Raw genomic sequence first — 26,278 nt, 5'->3', positions numbered from 1 at the left:
CTGCATGAAAAAGAACAAACGAGATTCTTTCAGATGCATGCAAGAGGGGAATGCTGATGCAGCGAAGGTAAATTATGGGTTAAAATCAACATGGCTATTTTATAATCATGACATTTTCCACTGATTTCTTTTCTTCTCAAATGTCCTTAATTTAAAATCTTCATAAAAGCCTACAGTATCTTTAATGGCGGCAGGACTTTAATCAGAGGAGGTGTCACATGTTGTTTTTTTTCAGTGGCTATCTTGCGTGGGAACAGCTCAAGATATTCTCTTGATGTCAGTTATTTCATCAGGCCGTCACTCGCCAGCTTTAAAATGCTAATTTAAATTAAAGATATGCACACCCACATCTAACAGAGAGACAAATTAGACCAAGATGGCATGCAGGAGAATTGGGGGCCAGTATCTCTGGGAAAAACATCCAGACCCAATAAATGTGTCAGCCACCCTTTCTCGTTCTCGCTCCGACACTCAAACCTTCTCTCTCTCTCTTTCACACACACACACACACACACACACACACACACACACACACACACACACACACACACACACACATGCAACCATTGCACCAGAGCCATTACTGCCATTAGAGGATTTCAACACAGTACTGATCTCCCTGCAGGCAGATCAATAAAGTGGATGCCTTTGGCCGGGAGCACATCATTGTGTCATCATGTGGGGCTGCCATCAATGCTGACAATCAGTGATGGATAAAACCTCAGTGTGATGTGTAACCGCTGTGTTCTAACATGTTACCGGAAATCCCCTTATAGGGAGGGTAAATAACATCATGCATGGCAAGTATGCAATGATCATTTTCAGCCAGTCTAGTCATTTAAACTATTGAAGCTTCTGGTTGGCTTATTATTATTATTATTATTTTTCTTGTCGTGAAATTATGGAAAAACAAGACTTTGGAGGCCATCCAAGGCTAAAGTATGATTGAATCAGATGTTGATTAAGAAGAGCATTTTAACAAAAAAATCAATCAGATTACAATAGTGAAAGATCTCCACATCCACTTCCCACACCCAGACACAGATAAACAGTCTGATTACTGCAGCTTTGACCAGAAGGGGATGTCGGTAAATGCAGCCTGACAAGCTGTGGGCGTTTCCACCCTAAACCTGCACATCTGTGCCCGGTCAGCCTTAGTGGGTCATCTCCTCTGGTCCTCCTCCCTCACCTCTTCCCTCCTGCTCCATAACCAGCAAGAAGCTCTTTCTGCAGCCTCCCCACATCTGCAGACTGCTGTGTGCCTCGGAAAAAATTGCAATGGCTGAAAGCGTCGACTAAATTATCTGCTGCCCTCTGCGACTTGGAACATCCATTCCTGACATCCTTTCTCTCTACAATCCCGCTGCAAATCTTTAAAAAAATTGATGAATTCCTTTTGAAGGCTAAGTCGCAAGTCCCTGCCGACAGAACTATCAGTTCAATTAGGATAATCTTTTGAGCTTCTTCAGACCATTAGACCTCATCTGGTCTCAAGGTTGTTTGGATGACCTGCGGGACTTTGCGGCCTTCATCCGAGGTCCACCTTCATCTCTGTGTTTGTTCTGTGTTCTCTTCTCTCCCTTCGTTTTGTCGTAGAGTATTTCTTATGCCGCCACCTGTATAAGAGCTTGCACTGGGTATCCTCACTCCTGTCCCACTTTTGCAGGTTTTTGGGAGTTGAATCAGAGTGTGGGCAGATTGGCACACATGATTAAGATTTAGAATCATGTCCCAGAGGAATATCTTTCCCCCCCAAGCCAGTACAACACAGACTGCGGCAGAAAGGACCGAACTAGCTCCAAGCAATCTCTCCTCCATTTTAAGTCCTGCAACTGTATGGATGTGTCCTGTGTGGATCAACAGCCTTCGTCGGGAAACTACGTTGCTTTATCAGCAGGCCTCGGTCCAGTGTGGGACCTGTGAAACGATGGGAGAGACTTGTGAATAATGAGTGTAGTCGATGAATCTTTGATTGAGTCAGAATTCTTTCTGTGACATTGAAGCTCCCTGGCGTCCATTCGCACGAAGATGTACTATAATCACAACATAGCTTACTTAACACATACATGCATACACACGCGCAGCCTTCAAGAAAAAAAGGAATGGAATGCTTATTAAAAATACATTGCTTGGCTGATTAGGCTTGCACACTCGCATACATTACTCTTTACCCTGAAGGAGCGGCTGACAATCGCATGCCTCTGAATATGGAACATGCAGCTTAGCCCAATGCTATTAAACTTGTTGAACACGCTCCCATTCCGACATAATACACCAGAAGCTGTGTCAACTCACTGGGAAACAAAGTGACAAAGGGATTCTGATCTAAACACTGTCGTCCACAGTGACATTAATCCAACCAACCGCTGCTGGGTGAAGGAGGCATGATAAAAAGGCTTATTTCTCTGGAACTATTTTGTCTATCTGGAACATTTTTGTTTTTAGGAGGAGCACCTCTGTGTTCTGATGTGAAATCTCAGTATACATACACTACTTACTGGATTGCTGCATTACTGGATGAGAAATAAATGAAGATGGCATGTAGACATTTATTCTTTTGTTGGATGGATACATCAGGCTCATCTAAACTCATCTCAAGTCATGGCCCAGTGTTTGGACCCCTTGTTTGAATCATCACAGCCTATTTGGATCCGAGTAGCCCCACGTGGAGAAGAGCGCCAGCTCCCTTAACCACTCAGAAGCCACAACGTGTAGAGCGAGGGATGACGCTTGACAGTGATGTTCGGCTTCAAAATTCTCCCCCCCTGATCAGCCAATCGGATCGAAGCGCAGAAAGAATGGTTGTGAGTACATATAAGATAGCTGCTGGACATATTTAAGTGGTAAAAATGCGAATAAATTCATATTTCCTCATTGAAAACGGCAAAAGTGATGAGCGGTCACGATCGATGTGATTGAAGGGCTTGGTGTTTGTTTTCAGAGAAATGTTACTGCATCGGCGTAATCAGGGTGTAATGCGCTTGCTATGTGCCGGCTCGGTTTCTTTGTTGGTCTGCAGCTGCATTGATGGGAGGACAAATGCACTGCTGCGTGCACATTTTCTGGGAAAGTTTGTATAGAATATTTTGTCTTTTAGGTTTTGTTGGAGTTCTTTTTTAAGCATTTTCAAACGTATAAGTTGACGTTATAGCCAAGACTTCTAACGGTGTGTAGCATTATTATATTCGTCTGATGGGTGGTTGACGAGTGCCTTGTGTGGTGGCTTGACCCCAACTGGGTCCCGCAGGGACACTTTAGCACTTTAGGTTGGAAGAGCTTCTGCAGGCGAGATGCAACTAAAGGTCAAATTCCTCTATTTGGCTTCTCTCTGCTAGAACCTTTATCTTGAGGGATGCAATGGTATTTTCCAGTGGTTCAAGCTCTTTGAGGGTTTGAGATTAAATGTGTGTGGGAGGCAGGACATCCTGCTGCCCTTTAGGCCCATCAATTATGAATGGTGCAACATTTGCTGCATAAAAAAAGAACGTATTGATGTCAAGGGGCCCCACAAAAAAAGGTCCACAAAAAATAGTTTGAATAGGACGACCCAGAGAACCGGATATGGTCTTTAACTATCAAATTACGTTCTGGATAAGGGAAGGTATTCAGAACATGCAAAAAGATTAAAGCAGGGATCAGGCAGTTGGAGATAGACGTGCAGAAATAACTAAAAACGAGAACGAAACAGTAAGAAAATACTGGAACACATACTGGACACAGGCGAGTTGGGGGTATCAAATCAAAGGCTGTCACAGTCACAGTGGCTTTAATACACACAAAAGCAGATGTAGGACCAGATATAACAAACAGAAGTTCTTTACAGAAAAAAGGAAAATAAGGAAGAAAGACTACAAAGACAGAAAGTCAAACAAACACTGGACAAAAGGCAGTTAACATCAAAATAATTGAAGAGACCAAAAAAACAACTCCCAAGATCATGACAAGTTGACGTCAGCTCAACTATTTGGAGAACCCCAAGCAGCTCAGGTCTCGTCTGGAACGAGCGAATGGGAATGATCGCATCTTTTCCCAGATGGACCACGGTTGCCTGTCCAAAATCCCAATTTGCACGGTTAAGACCCAGTATTGCTTTTATCCCAACCGCTGAAACACCTCAATCTAAATGGAACGGGCACATTGCGCAATCACTGCATCTCACAAAAGACGTCACAGGGGGTTACAGAGCTGGAAACATCCCTAGCACAGTCAAGATCAGCACCGGGTAGCTCCATAGAGGTCAAGAAAGCAGTGACCTGAATGCCACCCAATTCAACAGTTGCATGCTCAATGGTTCGGTTTCATCATGTCGACGTGACTCAGCCTCAGCCACCTTCTTTCATGTGACGGCCTGCATGCTGGAATCAGGGATTGGTAATAAAACAAGAACTATATCACCTGGGGCACACTTTTTTCTGCCCCTTCTTATACTGAAAACCAGATCTTTTCACTTTGGAAGATCAAAGAGCCGTGCACAGAGCTGAGCACACACTAACTCCTATGAATGCCTGTGAAACCACACTCTCACCACTAACATCATCCAGCGAACCCAGTCGTCTTGGTCACAGCAGTATGCATGAGGCATTGACTTGGCTGTCTGATGAAATTACTTGAGCGCTTGGGGGAGATAATAGGCACATAAGAAGGTGGGAGAACGTAACTTTTACTATAGTCCGGCCACTCTAACGCCGTGGGTCGGCACCGAATTGGCCCGTCAATTTATGAGAAGACAGCTTTCCAAATGAACATGATTATTACATGAATCATTTTAATTGTCTCAGGGACCGACCAACGCGGACAGTAACTCCACGCAATGGTCATAATGACTAAATGCAGAGGGATCTGGACAGCTCATTCTAACGATCAGTCAAGACGACCCTTTCTGTAGCACTTCCCGTTGAAGAGGAAAAGGAACAGCGAGGAGCAGCGGCGTCCCATCCCGTGCCCTTGGTGCAGCCTCCTTTACTCACGGTACGTGCATGCGTGTCTCCTGAGGGTCGCGGGACGCCATGCGGCCACAGGAACACCGTTTGACAGGCAAGCCAGTCTCAGTCACAAACACACAAACCCACCTGCAATGCTAAGCTGCCCTGACAGTACCAGAGCCTGAGGATAGCATGTCGGGAAAGCATGTAACGAAAGTGTGCTGTTTACATCTTCCAGGTTTCTCTTTTATATTTCTTGTCATGGCTGAAAATTTAAATAGCACAATTACTCAATCAGACTAGTGCATGATCTCCGTTTTATTAAGCAGATGGAACCCCGACAATCAGTGTTCATCTTCAGTAGGTTCAGTGGTGACTGGTAATTATATTACAAATACATTTCACAAATAGTCAATATTTGTGTATTTGTGTTTTTAAAATATGGAATATAGCCAGTAATAATTGCAAAATAAGATATCTGCGCAATATGTATGCTTTTCCTGCACGTCTTCTGCGCCTGTCAGCTTGTCTCAGCTGGGCCAAAAGAGGCGGCTCTAAGGAGCAGTTTAGCCAATTACTGATTAACGATAAAATGAGTGACACATCATTTCAGCATCCTAAAATAGATTCCGCCTTGGGCCCTCGTAGGGCTGGCTCCAGGTTGCGCTCTCGTCAACGCGTGTCTTGCGAGATGCCGTTTTAACGACATGCCAATGGGCAGCACGAGCAGGATTCCTGCATGAGATCTGACCCGAACTCGGTAAAATCTTTCCTCCAGCACCAACACCCGTTTGAGAGAAGAACTTGGGCGGAGAAACCAGAGGTAAACAGCTGGACTTAATGTGATTTTCACACTGTGTGTTATTGTTGAATTACCGGTCTGCTGATTGACTGAACACTTTCTTCTTGGGGAATTTGTTAGAAGAGTAAAATGGTTGGACTCAAAGACATGAATAGATCCAAGAAGACCGTAGTGTCAGCTGTAATCTCAAACTTACACTATAAATTAGCTGTCAAGGAGGAAATTGCACTTTTTCTATGTCCGACATTTGGTGTCAGTGACATGTGAAGGCAGCAGTGGAGCCAGAGTGATGGCTGAAAAATGTACCTTGACAAGCCTGAATTCCCTCCGGACGTAATCTGGAAATCCAATCATGCGAGAGAAAACGGGATGAAACAGCCTCCCACCTCTCCCTGGATATTTCACCGGCAACATGTGAGTCATACAGGAAATGAGCTGAAGTGGTTTCTTCTTCACTACACATTTCACTATCTATACATGAGGAATAAAAATACCCAAATAGTACATACTTAATGACCGATATACTCAAAATAATATAAAATAAAACCCCTACCTTTATATGTTGTAATGCTTGATCACATTTATGAAAATATAGTAGTAAATATTATTATCAGTTTCAATTCAACGGATATAACGAAAGCACCACATTGACAGTTTACTGTGGGCTCAGTGTCCCTGGGGGGCAGCAGGAGAGACGGCGCTACACTTCAGAACGCCGCGTGCCAACAACGCAGAGCTGGTGTAGCTTGAGTTTCACGCTACATTATTTGAGTTGTGGGTTATTTTTGCTCGGGTGGTGGATTCTTTTTGGTATGCGTGTTAACACATTGGAGAATATGTCTTAATATTGCGGGCCCGGTTTGGGAGGGCCAAGGAGCACACCCCCGTGTTCCCTAAACATCATCTGCATAATGAGAGCAGAGCTCGCTGAAGGCTTCAGGGAAGTTTCAGTGGGCTGCGTTTCAGCCTCAGGAAATGATGAGTCAAAAAGGACTTTTTTTTATTAATGTGCCATTAAAAATGGATTCAAGTTCATTACTTTCTTTGATAACTTACACCCACTTTGCCAGCAGAGAGAGAATTTAATTTCCTCCAAGAAGAGGCATTAGTGGGTCGATGTAATGAGCATTAGATCTGCTTTATCCAGTTATCCAATTAATAATAGAGTTAAGAATCTCCCAAACAGTAAATGGAGCCGTAAAACACTCAGTTATTATGAAAGTTAGGCCTCATTTTGCAAAACTAATATTTTTGTGCATACGATTTAAAAAGTATGCAGGGATATGATTTACTTTGCAGGTTGTATACAATAAAGTGACGTAAGGTAATAGTATGAAACTGCTAAAACGAATCAAGCAAAAGAATTTAACTGACATATAATAAAATTAATATTATATTTATATCATATCTATATGTATTTGAATGTATACATTCTTTGCATCATAATAAATTATTTCTTGCCTTCAATCTATGACCATGTGCTGTTTTCCTTTAAATGGAGATGATGACAAGGACATATTGCATTTTAAGCCGGCTAACTCACCAGTAAAGTGAAAGGCTGAGAAAAACAAATCGCAAAAGAAATGACGTTTAGTCAAAACTAATCTCTTTGTGCTCGACCTATATAAAAAAGTTAAATTTCTATTATCTAGTCTTTATTTAACAAAACTGTAAAAAATAAAGCAATAACGATGTGAAGAAAATCGAGAAAACATGAAAAAAACATGAACACGAGGAAATAGCTGAATGTCTTGACACAGAGGACGAAGACAAACTGGAAAGGGAACGCTGGATTAAATACACTACGACGTGTGGCTCAGGCAGGAAGTCAAAAGGGCGGGAAAACACACAAAGGCAGTAAAGGAAGTTGCTGTACAGATAAGTAGCACACCACCAAACAGGAAATACAGAAAAGTCAGAATGATAAAGAAACACAATTTTGGGAACATACGGTACACTAGATAAAAAAGGAAACCAATGAAAGTGTATTGAATTTTAATTGAAAAAGATGGTATCTGTATGAACATTTTACCTTGGGTTTGTTACCACTGGCACACAGTGCTTAAGCTAAGCTCCTTAAACTTCTCCTTATTTCTTACAGTCCTGGAAAATAGCAATCAGCCATATTTACGATGGATACCAGGAACTCATAGAGGACTTGCAGCACATTGGTTGAGCTCTGGCCCAGATCCATGCATTCTCCTCTTATTTTTCTTTGGCTCAAACCGGCAGGGGAGTGTTCACAGCGTGAGGGTTTGAGAGCTGGGTGGTGGAATAAAGACCCCATACTTAAAATAGCCATTTCCTTGGTCTTTCAAAGGCGGGGACAGAGCAGCGACAAACCCCCACAGATTGCTCTAGCTGAGATGTTTGCAGCCCGCGGCTCCCCTCTCTCGCTCTTATCGCGCTCAGGTACGACATCCGAGATGCTCTGATTCCATCTCAGGAAACCAGATTTCCGCAGATCAAAAGGATACTTACACATCAGGTACGATTTGGGCCGTCCGGAGGCTACAGCATGAAATAGGATTACAGTGGATCTACAAAACAAGGCTTTGTTCTCAACTATCCCAACTTTAAGGGAAAGAAAGTTTCACCGTATTGATCATTATAATAAATTCTCCCACACTAACATATGCAGGTTTATGATCGGTTCACATTTTGATTGATGGCTCTGCTTAAAAAGGCGTCATTGATGGATGCAGTCTGATCCCACACTGTGTGAAGAGAATTTTAACAACCCCCCAGAGGTCCGTTTAGATGCCTCAGTAACACTGTGGCTTTCTTTTCCTACCCGCTCATGCATTAACCAATTTAGGGGCCGTTGCTTTTTCCATTCTATTATTTAAATATTAAAAGAGTAAATGAATGAGTCTTGTTTCCTGATGCGCCGCTGCTGTCTTCATGGCTTGATTAGAATAATCTATCTTCATGGGTCAGGACACGTGCAGCCTCCCCCGCTGAAACATTGCCCTCGAAAATGTTTCTTTCGCATTCTACAAGAGGTGTGATTGTACGACTCTCGACTGCAGTATTTGATTTCACTAAAGCAAACAGTTACATTTCCCTGAGATGAAGGCCAAACTTAAATGACGCCATGAGACAGCATCTTAACCAGAAGACATATTTTAACTCCTGACGATTGTTTATACCACATTACACGGCATAGAAACATCTTTAACACACTGTAAACGTTTGTGTCATAATCTGTTTATGGCACTTTATAATTACTGTTACAACACATTATCATTGCTTTTATCGTTAACATGAGGTCAAGGATTGTAAAACCTAATTATTCGGTGGTATTTCAACAATGAACGTTATAATATACTATGATCCGTCAGTGGGTGACCACTAATCATAAAATCTTATGATCCTTAAAAGTCATTGTAAAATGTGTACTTGTGAGCAGATTGTGTCATAAGTACTAACACATTGTACGTATGTTCATAAAGACATGGTAATCACAGACAGTGCTTACCAAAAGCTTTAATTTGTGTTTAAATGTTTTGGGATTCATCTTGTTCATCCAGACTTGTTTTTGTGTCATTGGGCAACATTGAATAACAGTCTTCAACAAAGGTAGTTCTGATGCGAACCACGTTGCTTTTTAAAAAAATAGGTTGAACAGTAAGAAAGAAAAAAGGAAAACATAAATCAGTGAAGGAAGTTTTGTTCATCAATTTATTTAGCAGAGAAAATAAATTAAAATGTTGTTAAACAAGTCAAAATGTAGAATATGAAGTCAACATACTATTTCAAGAATAGGGTTTAAATGTTCAGAATAAAAGCTAAATACCAATCCAATTATGTCAAATTAAACAATTTAGTCCAATTAGCATTTTTAGGATAAAGTGGATATATATGGAGAATATACAAAGACCTTTTAAATGCTCCTAGTCTATGAGTGTTAGTCCTAGTGAATATTCAACGGTATTTCTGACATTTCAGCTGTATTCTCGAAATGCAAACAATAAAAACAGTCATTCCCGCTCAACTCTCCCTCTATGCCTCACCTTAATACTTTTCCATACTGCATCAACCTGGTGAGGGCAAAGGCAGTGCCACTCGCATTTTATGAAAATAAATGTGATTGTTTGATAAGTTGAGACTTGAAAATAAAAAACATTAAAATGATCTTCTGTGTCCGTGTAGATGCAGACATTATTAGTTCTACCAGAGTCACAGACGTTAAGCTTGTTGAAGTTAATACCATTTGAACATAAAATAAAAGTCTGACCTGCGTCATTATTGCCATTCCCCCCTTTAAGACACAAGGGGACTCCACTGCAAGCATGTGTGCAATAACAGCTTAAAAGTTGAGTTGCACTGAGCGGTGCATACAAAATGTAAGGGCAAAGAGAATGATTGACAGTTAAAGCCCACAATGCTAAATACGGTACATATTTTCCCTTTAATTATAAATAAATATTATCTGTTTTATTCAACTAAAAAGATTGAAAAATGAATAGTTTTTCAATACATGCAATTTTAGAAAGGTTACCGTGTACCAGACCCACTTTAATGGATCTCCAGTGGATAGAAAACACAGCGGCAGTGCAATGAAAAAGGTGAATGATTCAAGAGCAGAGAAACTCTTTTAAACTGTTTACCGACAGGCGAGAGATTGGATGCAATATTACAAAAAGATCTCTTTATTTTCCTCACGATGTAAGCGGCGGCTGAAATTGAGTGAAAGGTAGAAGAGAGACAAATCGAAAGAATGTGGAGGAGAGCAGAAGCAGCGCAGAGGCAGAAAAAAGAAGGGCAAGCTGATCACAGCTCGTCTGACATCAATCCAACTGTTGGTCTTCATCTCGGGCCCAGGCTCACTGGACACATATCTGATTCTTCAGGCTGAAACACAGACAGAGGAACGGGTCAGCTTCATCCGCAACACACTGCAAGTCACATATTCACAGTTAAATCCGAAATAATCGTAATATGGCTTTTTCACAAATGATATGTGATCAATATGCACCATTTGGACAACACACTGAATGATTTGTGAGACAGCAACAAATTGCGACACATTCTTTTTTGTAAGTGTCGCTACAAATGTTATTTGGACCAGCCTGAAATAAGTGTGGTTCTGGTTGTGGTCCCCCCCCCCCTTTTAATTCCTCAGGATATTAGGAATTGGATGTTTACAGGCCAGGAAAGGAGGTCTCTACTCTCTACAGCGAGTGATTAAAACTTCCCAAGAGACCAACGGCACCAGTCTACCGAGCATCAGTGACAATGGTGACAAGAGGTGCCAGAGAAGAGAAGAGAAGAAGACAAGAAATGAAAGCCCACCAGCTACAAGCTGTGCAGCCTGCTACCTTCAGGAAAGAGACCCTGGTAAACAGCTGCTTGACATACAACAAGTACTTTGTTAGGTTCAGGCCAGTTATGTAGTTATATAGTCATGCACAGCGCCTTTGGCCTCTAGTTTTATGAACAGCTGCCTCCCGAGGCACTTATTTTGAAAATTTGCTAATTACCCAAGAGCCAAAAAAGCCACAACAGCATCCGTCATTCCAGCCCAGCGGAGTTCTGTCTACGTTGTTCATTTTCTGACACAGCCATTAAAAATAGAAATGCTTCATAAAAAAATACAATTATCTATAAAATGGGCCTGTTGGGCACCGCTGATGTACACAGTCTCATGAAGGCGTTCTCACAGCTCACACTTCTGCCCCCAGTTCATCCTCAGGGCCAAACAAGGGAAGGAGAAGGATGAAATAAATGTGAACGCGTCCAGCGGCGTATCTCAGGCTGTGTCCTCCTGCTCTGCCACGCTGTGGATGTACTGTACGTACGAGCGCTCTATGGCATCTGCAATGGAACTGTTCGCGGTGCTGAAGGCGCCAAAACCCTTTCTTCCCAAGACGATGGAGGCAACATGACAGCGGCAGCGTGTACCAACCGTCAGGGATTCATGGCAGGCAACTTTCTGTTGTGGTCTGACGGGAACATGGTCTCCATCAGAGCGTCACACAGCCCCGGCTTACCGAAGCACTTAATAAACAGCCGTTACTCTGGGACAACAAACACAAGCGCGCCGCGGCTCCCGACCGCGGTGCAGCCGCTGCTTTGGCGATATCACGGCATCTCCAATGATGCAATGAAGACCATGCGAATGTGGGTGAGTGGAGAGCACGGTCGTCCTCCAATCAGAGAGTTGTCGGTTCGATCCCAGGCTCTGCTAACCCGCAGGTCGATGTGTCCTTGGGCAAGACACTTAACCCAACATTGCTCCTGTAGCTGCGTCTACAGTGTGTGGATGTTAGTTACTGATGGCAGGTGTCACTGTATGTGGTTCTCCTGTCATCAGTGTATGAATGGGTGTGAATGGGTGAATGATGTCATGCAGTGTTAAAGCGCTTTGAGTGGTTGGAAGACTAGAAAAGCGCTGTACAAGTACAGACCATTTACCATTTACCATCACGGCCGGATGGTGCAACCCTCCAACTGGTGGAGACGGGCCGAGGACGGAGTGCTCTGCTACCCAGAGATTCAGGTCCCACGTCATTTCACAACGGTTAGCTGTCAATCATCTTCTATCAATTAGTCCATTGAAAAATTTTACATATATATATAGTTCCTCAATTTTATGGATCCATATATCAACCTCCTGCCTTGTCTTTGGTTACATGGAGCTACTTGAAAGCCTGATGGTTGGCGACACACAGATGCAACCTGCGTACCCTGACAGCTTTGTCGGGGTCCAGCGCTGTGCTCCTCAGTGCATCTTATTAGATTATAATTGACATTACAACAACACGTAGTGTGTGTGTTTTTATCCCTTTGATGGTTTGACAGTCTGTGAGATATTGTCATCAACGGGGCTGAGATGCGGAAAAACATGATTTCCTCCGTGTCAGAACAGCTTCCAAAACTCTGTCAGGAGGATTGCAAAGTTTCCATACAGCTTCATTAACTTTATTTATCTTTTACAGCAGAATGTTGTTCAGAATGAAGTCAATAAAATTAGATTGAAATCATTTTTTTTTAAACAGTTTTTATATACAATGATACTGAAGGGAAATTAAGGATTTGGTTTGTTGATTTTCTACAGGTATATTTTTGAGTTTGGCTCCAAAAATCTAGTAGCTGAAGAACATTTAATATCATAAGTCAGAGCACTGTGTATATATTTATATGTGATTGCATATTCTGCTGCAGTGCTCCTGTCACATTAAGCCTTCGAGTAAAATAAACATGACTTGTTATGTTGTAGCTGATTTGTCCTTGCGGGACAAACAGCAGGATGTCACTTTTACACAGCGGGCTGTGATTACTCTGCGTAGTTCACCGCAAAACAACGCTTCATTAAATCCCACGGCACTGACAGAAGGAGCCGCATTGATTATGTGATGTAAAAATAAAGCTACAAAAACAATGCTCACTGTCAGTCAGCCGGTTACGCCGCTGTACCACACGACAGGTTTCTTCTTGGCGTATTTCTCTCCGTGCTATTAAAACACTGAAGCGCTGCTGGTACTGTTTGTACTGTCGTGACACGCGCGGCCATTTGCTTATCTTGACACGGCCCTCGGGGCGCTGAGTCAATCAGCCCCGCTCGCCGAGTAGAGAGATGGGGGACGCCGATTGTGCGAAGATAAAGCGATGAGTGGAGGCAACGTGTTGGTCCATGCCGCCGAGCTCCACCGATAAAAGCTTCCACTCACCTATTTAATCAGAGAACAACGCGGATCAGATGGCAGCCTGTTGACATTCGGCGTCAGAAGAGATGAAGGGGGCTTTGTTGAGCATGTCAGACAAAACCCTCTTGAAGCAGCCGTTTGTCTTTTTCACACTGTAGCTGCAGATATTTTGTCGTGAAAGTTTTGGATCACCGCTGTGGTTTAACGTAGACAAAATCGTCCGCCTAGAATCGTCACAATCTCTTTTTTCCTTACTCAATTGGTAGTTTTGGGGGGACAGTCAGGTGAAAAAGTGTGTTAGAGTGTATTCTCACAGCGCTGACGTCCGCGTTGCACATAATGGTTCCCCCTAATCCGGCGTAATAGTGTTGAGGCGCACGGTTTCCATATGGAGCAATGCTTCATCCGCCGTCCAGCGGCCTCCACACTCGGGGAGGTTTCAGAGGCGTCGCGTCAATAGAAATGTACAAAAGGCCACAGAGGACGCCGGCATGCCCCTCCGTGGACGTCTGCCAGGGAAGCCGCGCTCTGGCTGCCAAGTGAGCCAGCGTGGTGAACCACAGAGAGTGAGACGGAAGCCTGCGAGATGATCAAACAGCCGCCGCGTAAGTCAAACCGCTATGTGGACGGGGGACAGTGCAGATACACTTGACATCATGTAAAGGTCCATGTCTCTTAACAGGTTCATTGGCTACAAAGACAAAACTGCTTTAATACCAAGCTGTTTGATAAACATGTTTATTTTGTCTGTAAAGTTAGTACATTGGGGTCAAAGGGGACTTGCACACTTTTATAGCAAGTGGCCGTCTGAAGACCTGCAGTTTTTGGTACTTTGGGCTCATATCTGCTCGTTTGTCTTTTCTTATGAGAACCTTGAATTGACTTATCAGTCAAACGAGAGCATAGAGAAAAGAGTCTTTGGCCTTCTTGGATTAAGGGGCAGGTGGACTTTTGACTATCAGAAATCCTCGCTGCCGTTTGATTTATTCTATGTTGAAAAATCTGATCTCAGAAGTGCTTATTCTCCGAACTAAGGGAAGGAAATGCCTTTAGAGAAGCATGTGGAAGGGACACGGCTTCATGTCTAGCCTTCTAATCCTGCTGCACACACACACACACACACACACACACAGCTTCAGATTTTTAAGTCAAGAGTAACATTTTTCAAAGCTCCTGTATATCAAAGCGCTCAGCTTCCTCTCATAAGTAATTCACCGTGGGGTAAGTGTGGGTTACACGGCTGCACAACCTCCAACAGCCCAGACAAACCACACCACCTATTTGCATCAACTCCTTGAAAGTGGCGACTCTGCAACTTATGCATTCCAGCAGCGTGTGACGAATTGTGTCAGCACATTACTGTAGTGAAGCATTTTTCATGCATAATTCATCCGCGAGCCTACATTCCACATGGACATTTCCAAATCCCTTTGAAGTTAATTCCCTCTTTGTGATAAAAAGCCTCGCTGGCGTCGGCTATGTTGCAGCTCCTGATTGACTGTCTAAATGAAGTCACCTGTCCAAATTAATTTTAATGTACAATTTTGCAGCGCTGGAGAGATTTTCATCTAATAATCGACTGTGTAAACAAGTAGAAAAAAAACAACACACACACAATTTACCTGATGATGGTAGAAGAAATAAAAAAGATGTCCAAAGCTATTTGATTCCTACAGAGTCCCACAACATTCATGTGGCCTTAAGATGCATCCTCTGGCAATCATGAATGTGTACACAAAGTGTCCTAAAATCGCACCAATAATTCCTAAATTATTTGGTGGACTAAGCCGGCCTTACGACGGAGCCACCAGGCGCCTTTGTTGCAATAGCATTCTTTTAAAACCTCTGCGGTGTCCATAGAGACGGTGAGAGGTGATTTACAACACTAACAGAACAAAGTGCATATGTAAATAACAGGGAAAAAAGGTTGCTCGTTGGCATCCAGCAATATACCTGCAGGCCTGCGGGGTAACATCACGAGGAGAATAAGAAGAAAGCCAGTAAATTGACAGGCACTTGCCCTTCTTGGAGGTTGACAATTTTCTGCTCTGTAGCCAACTGGGACTTTTAAAAGCATGACAATCTCTCTTTGAGGCGTTGAATCCTTTTTCCCTTCATCCAAACCGATAACAATTGTCGGCCTCTGCGCTGCTTTCACGTGAAGTGGCTCCTACAAACCCCCCCGGTGGAGCAGCTAATGGGTGCCAGGTGTAAAATGGCCCGGCCATTCACGGTCTACTTTTGCAAATCACAGAGCCATTACATGGGCAGAGAATGCGGGAGAAATACGGGCAATAAAGATTCCCACCGTTTTCTGCTTCGCCACACAATACACTTTACTTTTCACTCTATTTAGCTGTCGGAACCAAAGGCCATACCCAACGGCGTCCCACCGATGACATCGCTGCAGGAATGCTATGCTTCTTTATTTTCCCTTTCGGTGTTAGGTGGAGATCATTCAATAACTCAAAACTCAAAGGGAAATCACGTTTCCAGTCAACTACTCGCAGTTATCTTTATTATGTGGCTCAGCGTGGCGCTGGGATAAAAGTATTAAAACACACAGAAAATGCATTAATTGAACTAGAGCTAAAATGTTACCAACCACGCCGCCATGTGAAGGAAGCAGTGTCTACGGTTACGATTGGTCACACCTTACGGATCTTTTCAGCATCACATTGAGGGATGTCAAGTAAAGCTGATTTACCCGCGCAGTGTGCACAATGGACGATGTGAATGTGACCCCTTCCGCCTCGGCTGTCGAGCCGTGTGGACAGTCCTCAGGCGATCCGGATGATCATAAACAAGTAAATATTTTATCAGTGCAAAATTGTAACTCTACAATTCAAAGTGCAGCGCTTCGTTGCACTTGATTTCTATCTGTGAATGCAGCCCAACATTTACGGGAGCTTAACCTTAGTTTTTGCCACAACCGCCATCGTCTCTTCTCGCAAGCAGACACACACACTACAACGGTATCGGGCATCCAAAATGATTTGTTGGGTGACGTGTGTACTTCAGTAACAACACTTCTCTAGTTGTTTTAACCAAAAGGCATCATTGTCCCAAACCTAAAAGTATTTTTGTATCCTAGACCTGACTGAATCTTTGTCAATCTTGTCCTGAACCAGACTAAGAGCAATACTTTGAAGTTGCAGAAGCAGAAATTGCCACACAGCTGCCTGAAAAATGGTTGAAAAATGCACCACAAGTGAAGACGTCGTCATCATAAAACCGTATGAAGATGCACTTTGTTGAAGCAGTTGTCACGTAGTTTATGTGGAAATGCAAATTTCAACAGAGCCTGCACTTTCAAATTGGACTCATTATAATTTGGGCTAGATTTTTCCCAAGGATGCACCAATGGCCATTTTGTTGCTATGTCTAAATAAGCACCAGTGAATTTCCCAGCAGGGACTGAAGCTCCACCAGACTTTGCAAAATGTATAAATTACAAATGCTACCAGCTGAATCGTGCTTCCTTTTGAACAGAGAGAATAAATATGTTTTGAATTGCAATGAGGGAAGCTGTCAAGGCTTATTAGAGAGCGTTCTGTCATGCTTTGAAGATGCGATCATTTGTATGCGCATGTTTTACTTGTTAGAATGGGGGGGGGGACGCGGCCCGTGGTGATGGTGGTTTGTGGCAGTACAGAGCCTCAAGAGGCTGATGACTCCCCATCGACTACGCCGCCTCAGAGACTTGTGGACGACGGACCTGTGAATGACACCTGAGGGATTTCTCCACCATCAGGTTCCTCCAGTTTCTGCCCAGCCAACGACGGGTAATCACTGAACTACGTGGAACGAGACAGGCGACTTTATCACTATTAAAATGCTGAATTTACTACATTGCTGCCCTGTTGAAAGCTGAGAGAAAAACATTTTGGATTGGTTGTTTATTCATGACAATCAGCTCGAGCGGAGAAGAGTCTCTTACTCTTTTCACCGGAGCTATAAAAGTAAACAACTTTGTTTGAGAAACCTGTTCCCTTCAAAGAATATTGAAAGAACACTAACTTAAGCTTTTAAGTACCTCTTTGTATTCATTATGAGCGAGGACATTTTATGAACTAATTTGCATTCAGAGCCAGTTCTTCTGGGTGCTTTGAATCTAAAGTGACTTGCAATATATAGGCTTAGTTTTTATGAAGTTAAGTGTTCCAAAAATAGATCATCATTTATTGGAAAAAAACGGTGACAATAAATAAGAATTAAGGCAATCTAGTGACTAGATACAGACTGTGCTTGTATGTGTTTCTTTGTTCATTTTTATCTGGCAGACTAGATCTTAAACTGAAATACTATGTGGGTAGAAGTGGATGAAGCCTTAACTATTAGATCCGTTTTTTCTCGCTATGCTCATTTTGTATTTTTCTGGAGCAGACATGGGACACAAATAGCATAAAAGTCATAGAAATTAATGGAGCCAACCATGACATAATGACAACATACCCCACAGACAGAACAAAGATATTTTCATCAGTCCAAATTGTCATTCAACCATATAATTATACCGTATGTAAATTGTATTTCCAGGTCATTCTGGTGGAGAATCCCAAATTCCTTTCATTTAATTTGAATGGATTTGCGTATCATTTTTCTGCCTAAAAATAGCCAAATTTACGACAATCATCATGATCCTACACCTACAAAACCTACATCAACAGTGTGTGTGTGTGTGTATAAGAGTAGATTGTAAAGCCCTCTCCATGTCATTGCAAAACATCAACATGACCAGAAATAAAATAGTAAGTAGTAGTAATATATGAATTGTTTTTACACATACTCAAATAAACTGACAGTATATTTGGCAGCGACGAGTGTGAATAAATATGCAGCTGAACTGAAAAAAGAATATACACGCCTGCCTGTGAGTCGCCATCGGCTTGTTTCCAGAAGGGGGACGAGTGAGGTGGAGACACATTGGAGCTGTACAGCTCCGTTTGTGGCAATAAAGAAACACAAGGCAGTGAAGGAGGGGACCAGGTATGCGTTCAGGTACTGCAATTACAACATTCCGCCCTGTCCAATGTGTCTGCAAGGAGCACAACACCATGCTGGATAAATCCTTTCGCTACTGTTGGGCAGAGCAACCAGCTGGAGGTTTATGTTTATAACACTGTGGCTCTTTGTTGGCCAGTCGGTCCACCACTTGGATCAAGGCTAAAAAATCTCAACACATATTAGATCAATTCATATTATGCACCATTATCAAGTTGATTTTTTGTTTTATTCATGCAAATATTTCAACAGCCATCAAATGGATTGCCATGAATTTTAGGAAACAGAGTTATGGACAATGAACCCTTATGATTTCTTAGGTAATGTGAGAAATATCCATCCCTATATTACTACTAGAAAGATGGTACGACTAATTGTAATGCCCGTTGTAATCTTTATTTTGATACTATACTATTAGAATTGGACCCATTCTTGAAAGTAAAGACTTGCCCAGTCGGGATTGTTTTTATTTCTTCTTTTAATTCTTATAAAATGCCTGTTCTCCTTTTGCCGGTTAAATAGAGAAATCTTCAGATTATCTTCAGATGGAGTGATGATGTGAGATCTGATCACAAGTTGTCAGGCGTGTGGACGGGCGCTTGAGTGCCAGATGTTGACTGATGAACCTTCGATTGGATTTCTTATCTCATTATTAATTGTGAAACGTGGCAAGAATCACACGCTTCATGTGCTCATCCGTCTCTGCAGCCCGTGGTTGGATCCAAAGCATATCTGGAAGGACAACTGTGCTATGCATGTGATTACACGTGCATGTAGTTGTGCTCGATGGATGGCTCTCCTGGGAAGAGATGATTGCCCAATAATTACACTGTCAGCTTGAGTTGACGATGCCAAGATTATTGCTCTCAGTTTTGAAGTGATTCAAATCTTAAACAAGAAGAAATGCAATAAATGATGATTTAAATTAATTCAAATGGTTGTGAAGAGCCCAAATCAATCAACGGGAAGCCCCCCAAAAAAAGCATTGGCTTTTGTGTTGCATCTGTATGGGTGTGACTTTATCACTATTAAAAAGCAAATGCCTTTTCAGTTTAGAACTAAGTTTGGCCCGTACTCGCTATGGCTGAGGGGACATGTTGTCTGTATTTCCAACTACCAGCGCAATGCCTGTCGAGAAGGGAACGACTGCATGCCTGCTGCAGAACACGTGCCCCTGCACAGCCTGCACCAACCAACCAGCCAAATTCTTAGTTTGTGGTTAGAAATGAACCGTTTCTCCTTCTGATTCAGGTGGTTTTATGGGACGTGTGAATAATCAGGGTGGGCCGATTGCTTGGCTCTCAAAACGTGCTGCAGTTTGGTGGTAACATTGTTATATCCAGCATCCAGCAGTACGAGTCAACAGCATTCAAAAGATCTAGAAGCCAACAAAAATGGGGAACGCGGAGGTACCAAGTGAGTCTTTTTCAGTGAAATCGATTGCTTCGATAATTAGTATTCATCCAAAGGGAATCCCCGCACACTAAGTGAAAGAGATTCCCTTTTTCATGGTGGGATAAACACAAAAATAAAATTACAAATTTCATTAGTTGATATGAATATATATTTTTTATGTTATTTCAACAAAATTTTATGAAATTGCAAGTGCAAAAGATGACCAAAGATGTGCTCTAAAAGAGTTAAAAGTCCATTTTTACTTTACAGAATGAATCCATCCCCCTCAGAAAGAGAGTGGACAGAAAGACGGACGCCAATTTGACTCTCTGTTTTTATGATTTATAAAAAACGTTCAAACTGATGTATACTGAATATATTTTAATCCCATAACTAAGTGCTATCACATGTTCGCTTTAAGTTCTTTGAGGTCTATGCAAAGGTGCTTCCCTTGAACAGAACGCCATATATCCCAAAAGGAATCACTAAGCGGTTGCTGTTAAGGTCCAGCAGATCCCGTCACTAAGAGGTCAAATGGCTTCCTTCCCCTTTGCCCTTAGCTAACACAGTCCCACCAGCCCAGCATCTCTCGCCTCCTCCACTGCGCTCAGCACTGAGCTCCTCCTCGCCTCCTTGCATAGGGACCACACGGAGCCGCTGGGCTATTCATGCCGAAGCAAGGCAGGCTTCCTGTGATGCTCAAACACTCAATAGAGAATTAATCTACTCAGTGTTTCCTTCACGTTTGGAAAACTGAGGATTGAACACAATTGTGAGAAAAGGGCGAATCAAGCTACAAAATCTTCAGGAAAGTCAATTAGATTAGAGTTGCTTGCTTGTAATGCTTGCAGCAAATCAGGGGGGGGGGGGGGGGGGGGGGGGTTGTACACCAGGGTTGTTCTACTCGCGTATCGATCACACTCCTCATTAGTACAGTTGTCATGAACGGGTCATTTTCTTCACCTCCTGATTCAAAATTGAATTTCTTCATCGCTTTTCTGCCTTTAGTTCTGCTTAGCAAAGAAAAGCTTCACAGCCATGCAGTTTTTGGGCTTTTAAATAAGAACGCACTTGTCATGTTATTGTGTTTCTTATTTTCTTTCCCAAACATATTTATTTAAAACGGCATGAACTAGTTTTAGCTGCTTGGTTAATTATACCTTGATATTATCAACTAAGTATGGCAAATGTTTTATCAAACAACAACACATCAGAATGACAACAGCCGCATATGTGGCCATACGACTAATACCAGTCCAACGGTCACTATCTAATTTTTTTATTGCTGTCATCAAGTTGCTGTTTGTAAATCTTGTAGCTTTCTGCACAATCTGTGCAGTAAGCGGCGCCAAAAAGCACATCGTAACCTCAACCTGTGATCACGCCCCACAATAGACCCCCTTTATGTCTAATTTCTCTTGGAAAGAGGATATTTAGGGGAAGCTGGCAGGCCATTCCCATCCGCACATCAGTCTTTTAAGTGTCTGCAAGAATATTGGGGTTAGTACCATTTGACACACAGATTTAATGCTAAATTGAACAAATTGTTAATTGCAAAAAATCCATTCATATTAAGCATTTAAGGGCATTAAGCCCTTAAGCAGCATAAGAGGTAGATCCACATCAATTTCATTTTTACTACTAAATAATAGCTGCTATTGCTGCTAAATGTGCAATCCCTGCTGTGCTAATTGCTAAACTCCACCCCTGACTGCCCCTTAGCTACGTGAATTATGTCTGAATCTTATTTAGTCCTGGAGGGCAGGTGGGACTTTGCATGGTAGCCTCTGCAAGCAGTCTAGGAATGGGTGTGAAGGACTGCGTTTACCCCACCATTATAACAGGGGGGCGCACCCCCCCTGAAAAAGTCTGGAATACAAGATACTGAGAGGAAAAATAGTTCAACATTTGGTTCACAAGTTTCACTGACCAAGAACCAATAAGAGCTTTGCATCCCTCCCTTGTGTTTTGTCAGCTAAAGTAAAAAGAGGAACGGGAGAACCAGAACCAGAACGGATCAGGGAACCCCCCCCCCCCCGCTGCAAATTGACACTTCCATCCAAACGGATGGCAAAGAATGGAAGCTCCTTTTCAACATCAATTGACACCCCCCCCGGAAAAGTCTGTCTCACTAAAGCGGCTCTATTCAATACTTTTATAAAGTATACATTACATGTGTAATTAACTGTTTCCAGAGTCCAAAGTCCACCTAAAGAGGAGCCGGACGGAAATCTAAGACATGAAGATATCTTGGAAATTAGCCGTGTTTCTGCAGCGACCTTTATTGAGATCCACTCACTTGTTTTGGTGCTTTGAGCCCTGCAGATGTGCATGGTACTGTGCCACCGAGTTCAGTGTGACGCTGCAGACTTCACAGGTGTAGCTCCGCTTCAGACCTGGAATCACAAACACAGGTTGTACAGTGATTTCCTCTTTGCAGTAGAACAAGACAAACTTTAGTCATTTATTTGTATACACCTATTGAGACCAGATGGAAATACGGCAGCACTTGGCGCCAGTGGATCTGCTCTTTAATGCTCCCTGGATTAGGCAAGCAGCTACAAAGCAAAAACAGAGAGAACTATGCATAAACCCCTGGAGAAAACTTTGAATACCATTTCAACAATTTGCTATGCAAGAAGTACTCTGAACTAAAAAGGGTGGTGGAGGCACCATCTGACAATCTGACTAGATTTGAGCAACACCACTGTCGAGACATGTACACCTCACGGTGCCGCAGAGGAAAAGCATGAGCAGTATGAACTATAGCTTAGAATTCATCTTCTGGTAAGAACGAATGTCAACAAAAAAAACTAACTAACTATCCAGCCGGTTGGATATATTAGTCATCAAATGCCACCCGCAGAGCCCAGTGTTCATGAAAAAACATCGTCCTTTACTTCAGTCTCATTTAAAGTTACAACTCTGAGGATCTGCGTTTTGTACCGGGCTCTTTGTGTTACCTGCAAGCAGCCGTTTAGATCTTCAAAGAGACTGTCGCTTCTGATTACGCCCAGCTTGTACTGCTGCAAATGGAAGGGACGTCCATCGTTTTTACTCACATGGCAGTCGGCAGTGTCTAAACAGACGGTATTGTCGGTAATGTCAAAAAGTTCTGGGAATCACCGCAGCTCGGAGACATGGAGGTGTCGGAGTTATTTTGCGTCATCAAAATTCAATTTTATTCCAATTTATTATTATCAAGGACTACCTTACTGTCCGTGATATTGGATGCATTGAGTTAACGCCCCGCTGCGGCAAATTATGATTCCCGTTTGTAATTGCTGTCATGTTGTATTAATGTTATTGCAGGATGAAAAATGACGGTCTTGATTGCCTCGCTCCTACGATTGAGTTAACTCCGTAAATATACCTCAGAGCAGATGGCAAAGGGAATGTAAATGTCACGCTGCTCTCATTGAATCAAATTTCCATATCCCCCTCAATCGAATTATCCACATGAGTGATCGTTTACTGCAAAGCGACCCTCAAAGGAATGAGCTGCTGTCACTTAGAAAGCATAGTTATTTGGCTCTTTGCAGCTCGTGGCAGGTGAATTTCACTGTGAATTTTCCGTTTTTTTTCAACTTATTTCTCAGATATTCCTCGTCTGTTTCCTTCTAACGTTTTTGATGGGGAGGGGGGGCATATCCCCCACTGAGAGACAAGTAAATCTCTCCCTTTCACGTTCCCCCTGATAAGCTGCACAATAACCCCTCTGTCAGTCCGCCGCCACCAGGACTGAGATTTCAATTTTGCGCGGCCGTCCCCTGACGCAGTCATGAGCTGACATCACGGTTCCGCGGCAGGCGCCGAGAATCTGCTCTTTGACAACTCGCTTCTCAAACTACTTTTGAAAAGCTGAAGGATTACACACCCAGCCCCCGTTATCCGTCACTGCCAGCCACCTGCGGCTCGTCCCCAGTGGCTCGTCCCCGCATGAGCGATGAAGCTCAGGGAGCCTTCGGGCCCGTGTAGGGCTTCCCCTCCATCACCTCTACCTTCCGACAGTCGGAGGCTTTGCCAGCCGTTGAGGAGGGGCCCAGCTTAGGAAAGAGACGCAGCTCAGGAGAGGACGCAGAAGAAGAAAAATGCGGCATGCAGTCCCATTTATTTGCAGACGCCGTTTTCGCCGTTGTTGGCAATATGAGAGCGGTGCGCAGCGGCAGTCCGTGAGTTGCTCACCGGCATGAAGATGCACTAAGCGCAGATGTTAACAAAACTACATCAGAAATTGGACTAGCTAAAGAGAGCTGTGCCTCGTGTTCCTGGATTTTTTCCCTTATAAATCAGTATTCAATGGAATTTGAATGCCAATCGTTTACAACAAATAAACCACAATCGAATGTCATTGAATGCTCGTGGCATTGAGCACCGTAATTGCAAGCTAATCCATATGTGGCACACTCACCCGTCCATTGACTCAACGATAAGTCACAGATTGGGGGCGCTGAGTTGAGTTATGTCTTTTGCTCCGTAGTAAATCTCTAGTTGTCTCTCAGCTAATTGAGACCTATTGCCTGAGCCAATGGGAGGGAACGTGTTGGCAATACGACTGATCGGCGGTGCAGACTGTTTATGAGCAGGGAAAAGGTGGTGTAGGTCCAGTTCGTGCTAAATTAACTAGCAGCCATCTGTCCCACTCAGACGGTGCAGTCTCCGCTTGGTCCCTCTCTGAAAGGCCAAGCGCCAAATCTGAATCCTAATGAAACAAACCGATTTGTAAGTTGAAACGATGGGTAATGTGATGAATTGCTTTGTGAAATTGACTTTCAGAAGGAAAATCATCACTCAAAATCTTTTTCAGCCCTCGAAGCGATAAAACAGGCAACCTCACCATATCACAGATGAGATTGGTCTCTGAAATTGGACGCAGTTAGAAATGAGGCACTGGGTAGGGAGGTAATACATCGATGGGAACAGGCATCAGCATTCTGCTGGTCCAATCTGGTGTCTAAATTGAAGGAGTTGGTGTTAACGGGGAAAGACTTTGTCCTTTGTTTCCTTTTGAAGAGGACCAGCTATTGAAGATCCAGCTATTACATTATTAATAGATTTCTTATGATCAAGGGGAGTGGTATATAAAATACAGCCAAGAGCAACAGCAACTGAAGGGCTCTATAGAAGAGCTAAAAAGCAGAGGGGAGGGAGGAGAGATGTCTTAGATCACATGTCAGAAACACATTAACACCCATGATGGAGCCTGAAAAAACACAATGTGTCTGTTGCGGTGTTTGAAAGAGTAGCTGATAGTCGACATTTAGTGGAATCAAAAAAGAAACAGACTGACCGATACAACGAGATCTCTGAGGATGTGACTGATCATGTTCAGATAGCTAAAATATAATTACAATATGAAGTCCCTAATTCATGTTGAATATTTCGACATGAATACATGAATATATTCCTGAAGTACACAGGCAAAAAGTACAGGTGATATAGAGGCAACGTGTCAGAGGCACAGCCCTTTACTGTGCAATTCTTTTTTTCAGATTTGAATGTAAATAGCTTCCTGGAGCCTGTTGAGGTTAGAAACAACATTTTGTCTTAATGGCCACTAAAATAATACCAAGTCGGAGCTTTGAAATACAAAAAAATACACTTTGTTATATACCCGTTCTCATGTTGGAAAATGTCTGTCGGAAAAGTCTCTGAACTAAATGTATGAGAATGAAACAACACAAACAAAAAATGGAGCAATGAAAAGATACTATTTAACTTTGTAACATTAAAAATGTCTGTCGGTCATCCAGTGAGTGTGCAAAAGACTTTCCATATTTACAAAACCGGAAAGCTCCAAAGTGTATTTTCCATAGGACTCTGATTTAACTCACATATGTGATACTGTATATATTGCTTTTCTAGTTTTCCAACCTCTCAGAGAGATCTACAAACTGATGGTTTCATGCAAGTTGCCAACTGTTGCCAACGATTGGAACAATTACTTGAGGACATTTCATCAACTGGACCGAAGGAGCCGAGGATCAAACAGATGACAGCAAAGAAGGAAAGCTTGGCTGAAGAAAACAAAAACTAACCGCAATTGTTTTTGGCCTAAACAGCCACTCGCTTTCCAAAGATGACCATTTGAAATTGTGCCTTCTGCAGATCCTGTGGTTCGCAGAAATGTACAATAACAGCATTTATTTCTGCCAGCTGCGCTATGCTCCATAAGCTTCTCGTTTACATCATGATCATATTCCACATGGAGATGATGACTTCTCAAACCTAAAGTGTTATTTCTCAGCTCTCTCTGCTTCTCCGTCACATTCTTCTTTCTGCTTTTTTGTCGCCAACAACCCGATTCGATGCCAGACGCTTTCAGCTGAAGTGACCACTCGATTAGCCACTATTGACTTCGCTCTACACAACGGGTTCAGACAGACGGCCAGAGATTGACATGGAGGGCTTTTCAAATCTTTCCAAGCAGAATTAGTCAATCATCTCAATTTCATAGTCGACGAGATCTCAGCCCCTAGTGGGGCCAGATGTGTGACTCAAAC

The 26,278-nt window shown here is 42.7% G+C and overlaps 1 protein-coding gene across 1 annotated transcript in view; it reads right to left on the bottom strand.

Moving 5' to 3' along the window:
- Window positions 1–9,390: 9,390 nt before the first annotated feature.
- The window catches only part of zmat4b (zinc finger, matrin-type 4b), an 82,559-nt gene continuing 65,671 nt past the window's right edge, over window positions 9,391–26,278 (bottom strand). The window contains exons 6-7 of the mRNA XM_040196293.2: window positions 22,075–22,171; window positions 9,391–10,581 (exon numbers count right to left, since the gene is read on the bottom strand). Of these exons, the coding sequence (XP_040052227.1) occupies window positions 10,554–10,581; window positions 22,075–22,171 (125 nt within the window). The 3' untranslated portion in view covers window positions 9,391–10,553. The remainder of the gene's footprint in view (window positions 10,582–22,074; window positions 22,172–26,278) is intronic.

This window comes from Gasterosteus aculeatus, chromosome 13, assembly GCF_964276395.1.
Source record: "Gasterosteus aculeatus chromosome 13, fGasAcu3.hap1.1, whole genome shotgun sequence".
Taxonomy (NCBI): Eukaryota; Metazoa; Chordata; class Actinopteri; order Perciformes; family Gasterosteidae; genus Gasterosteus; species Gasterosteus aculeatus.
The sequence above is the reverse complement of the archived record's forward strand: the minus strand, read 5'-3'. Positions and strand labels throughout refer to the sequence as shown.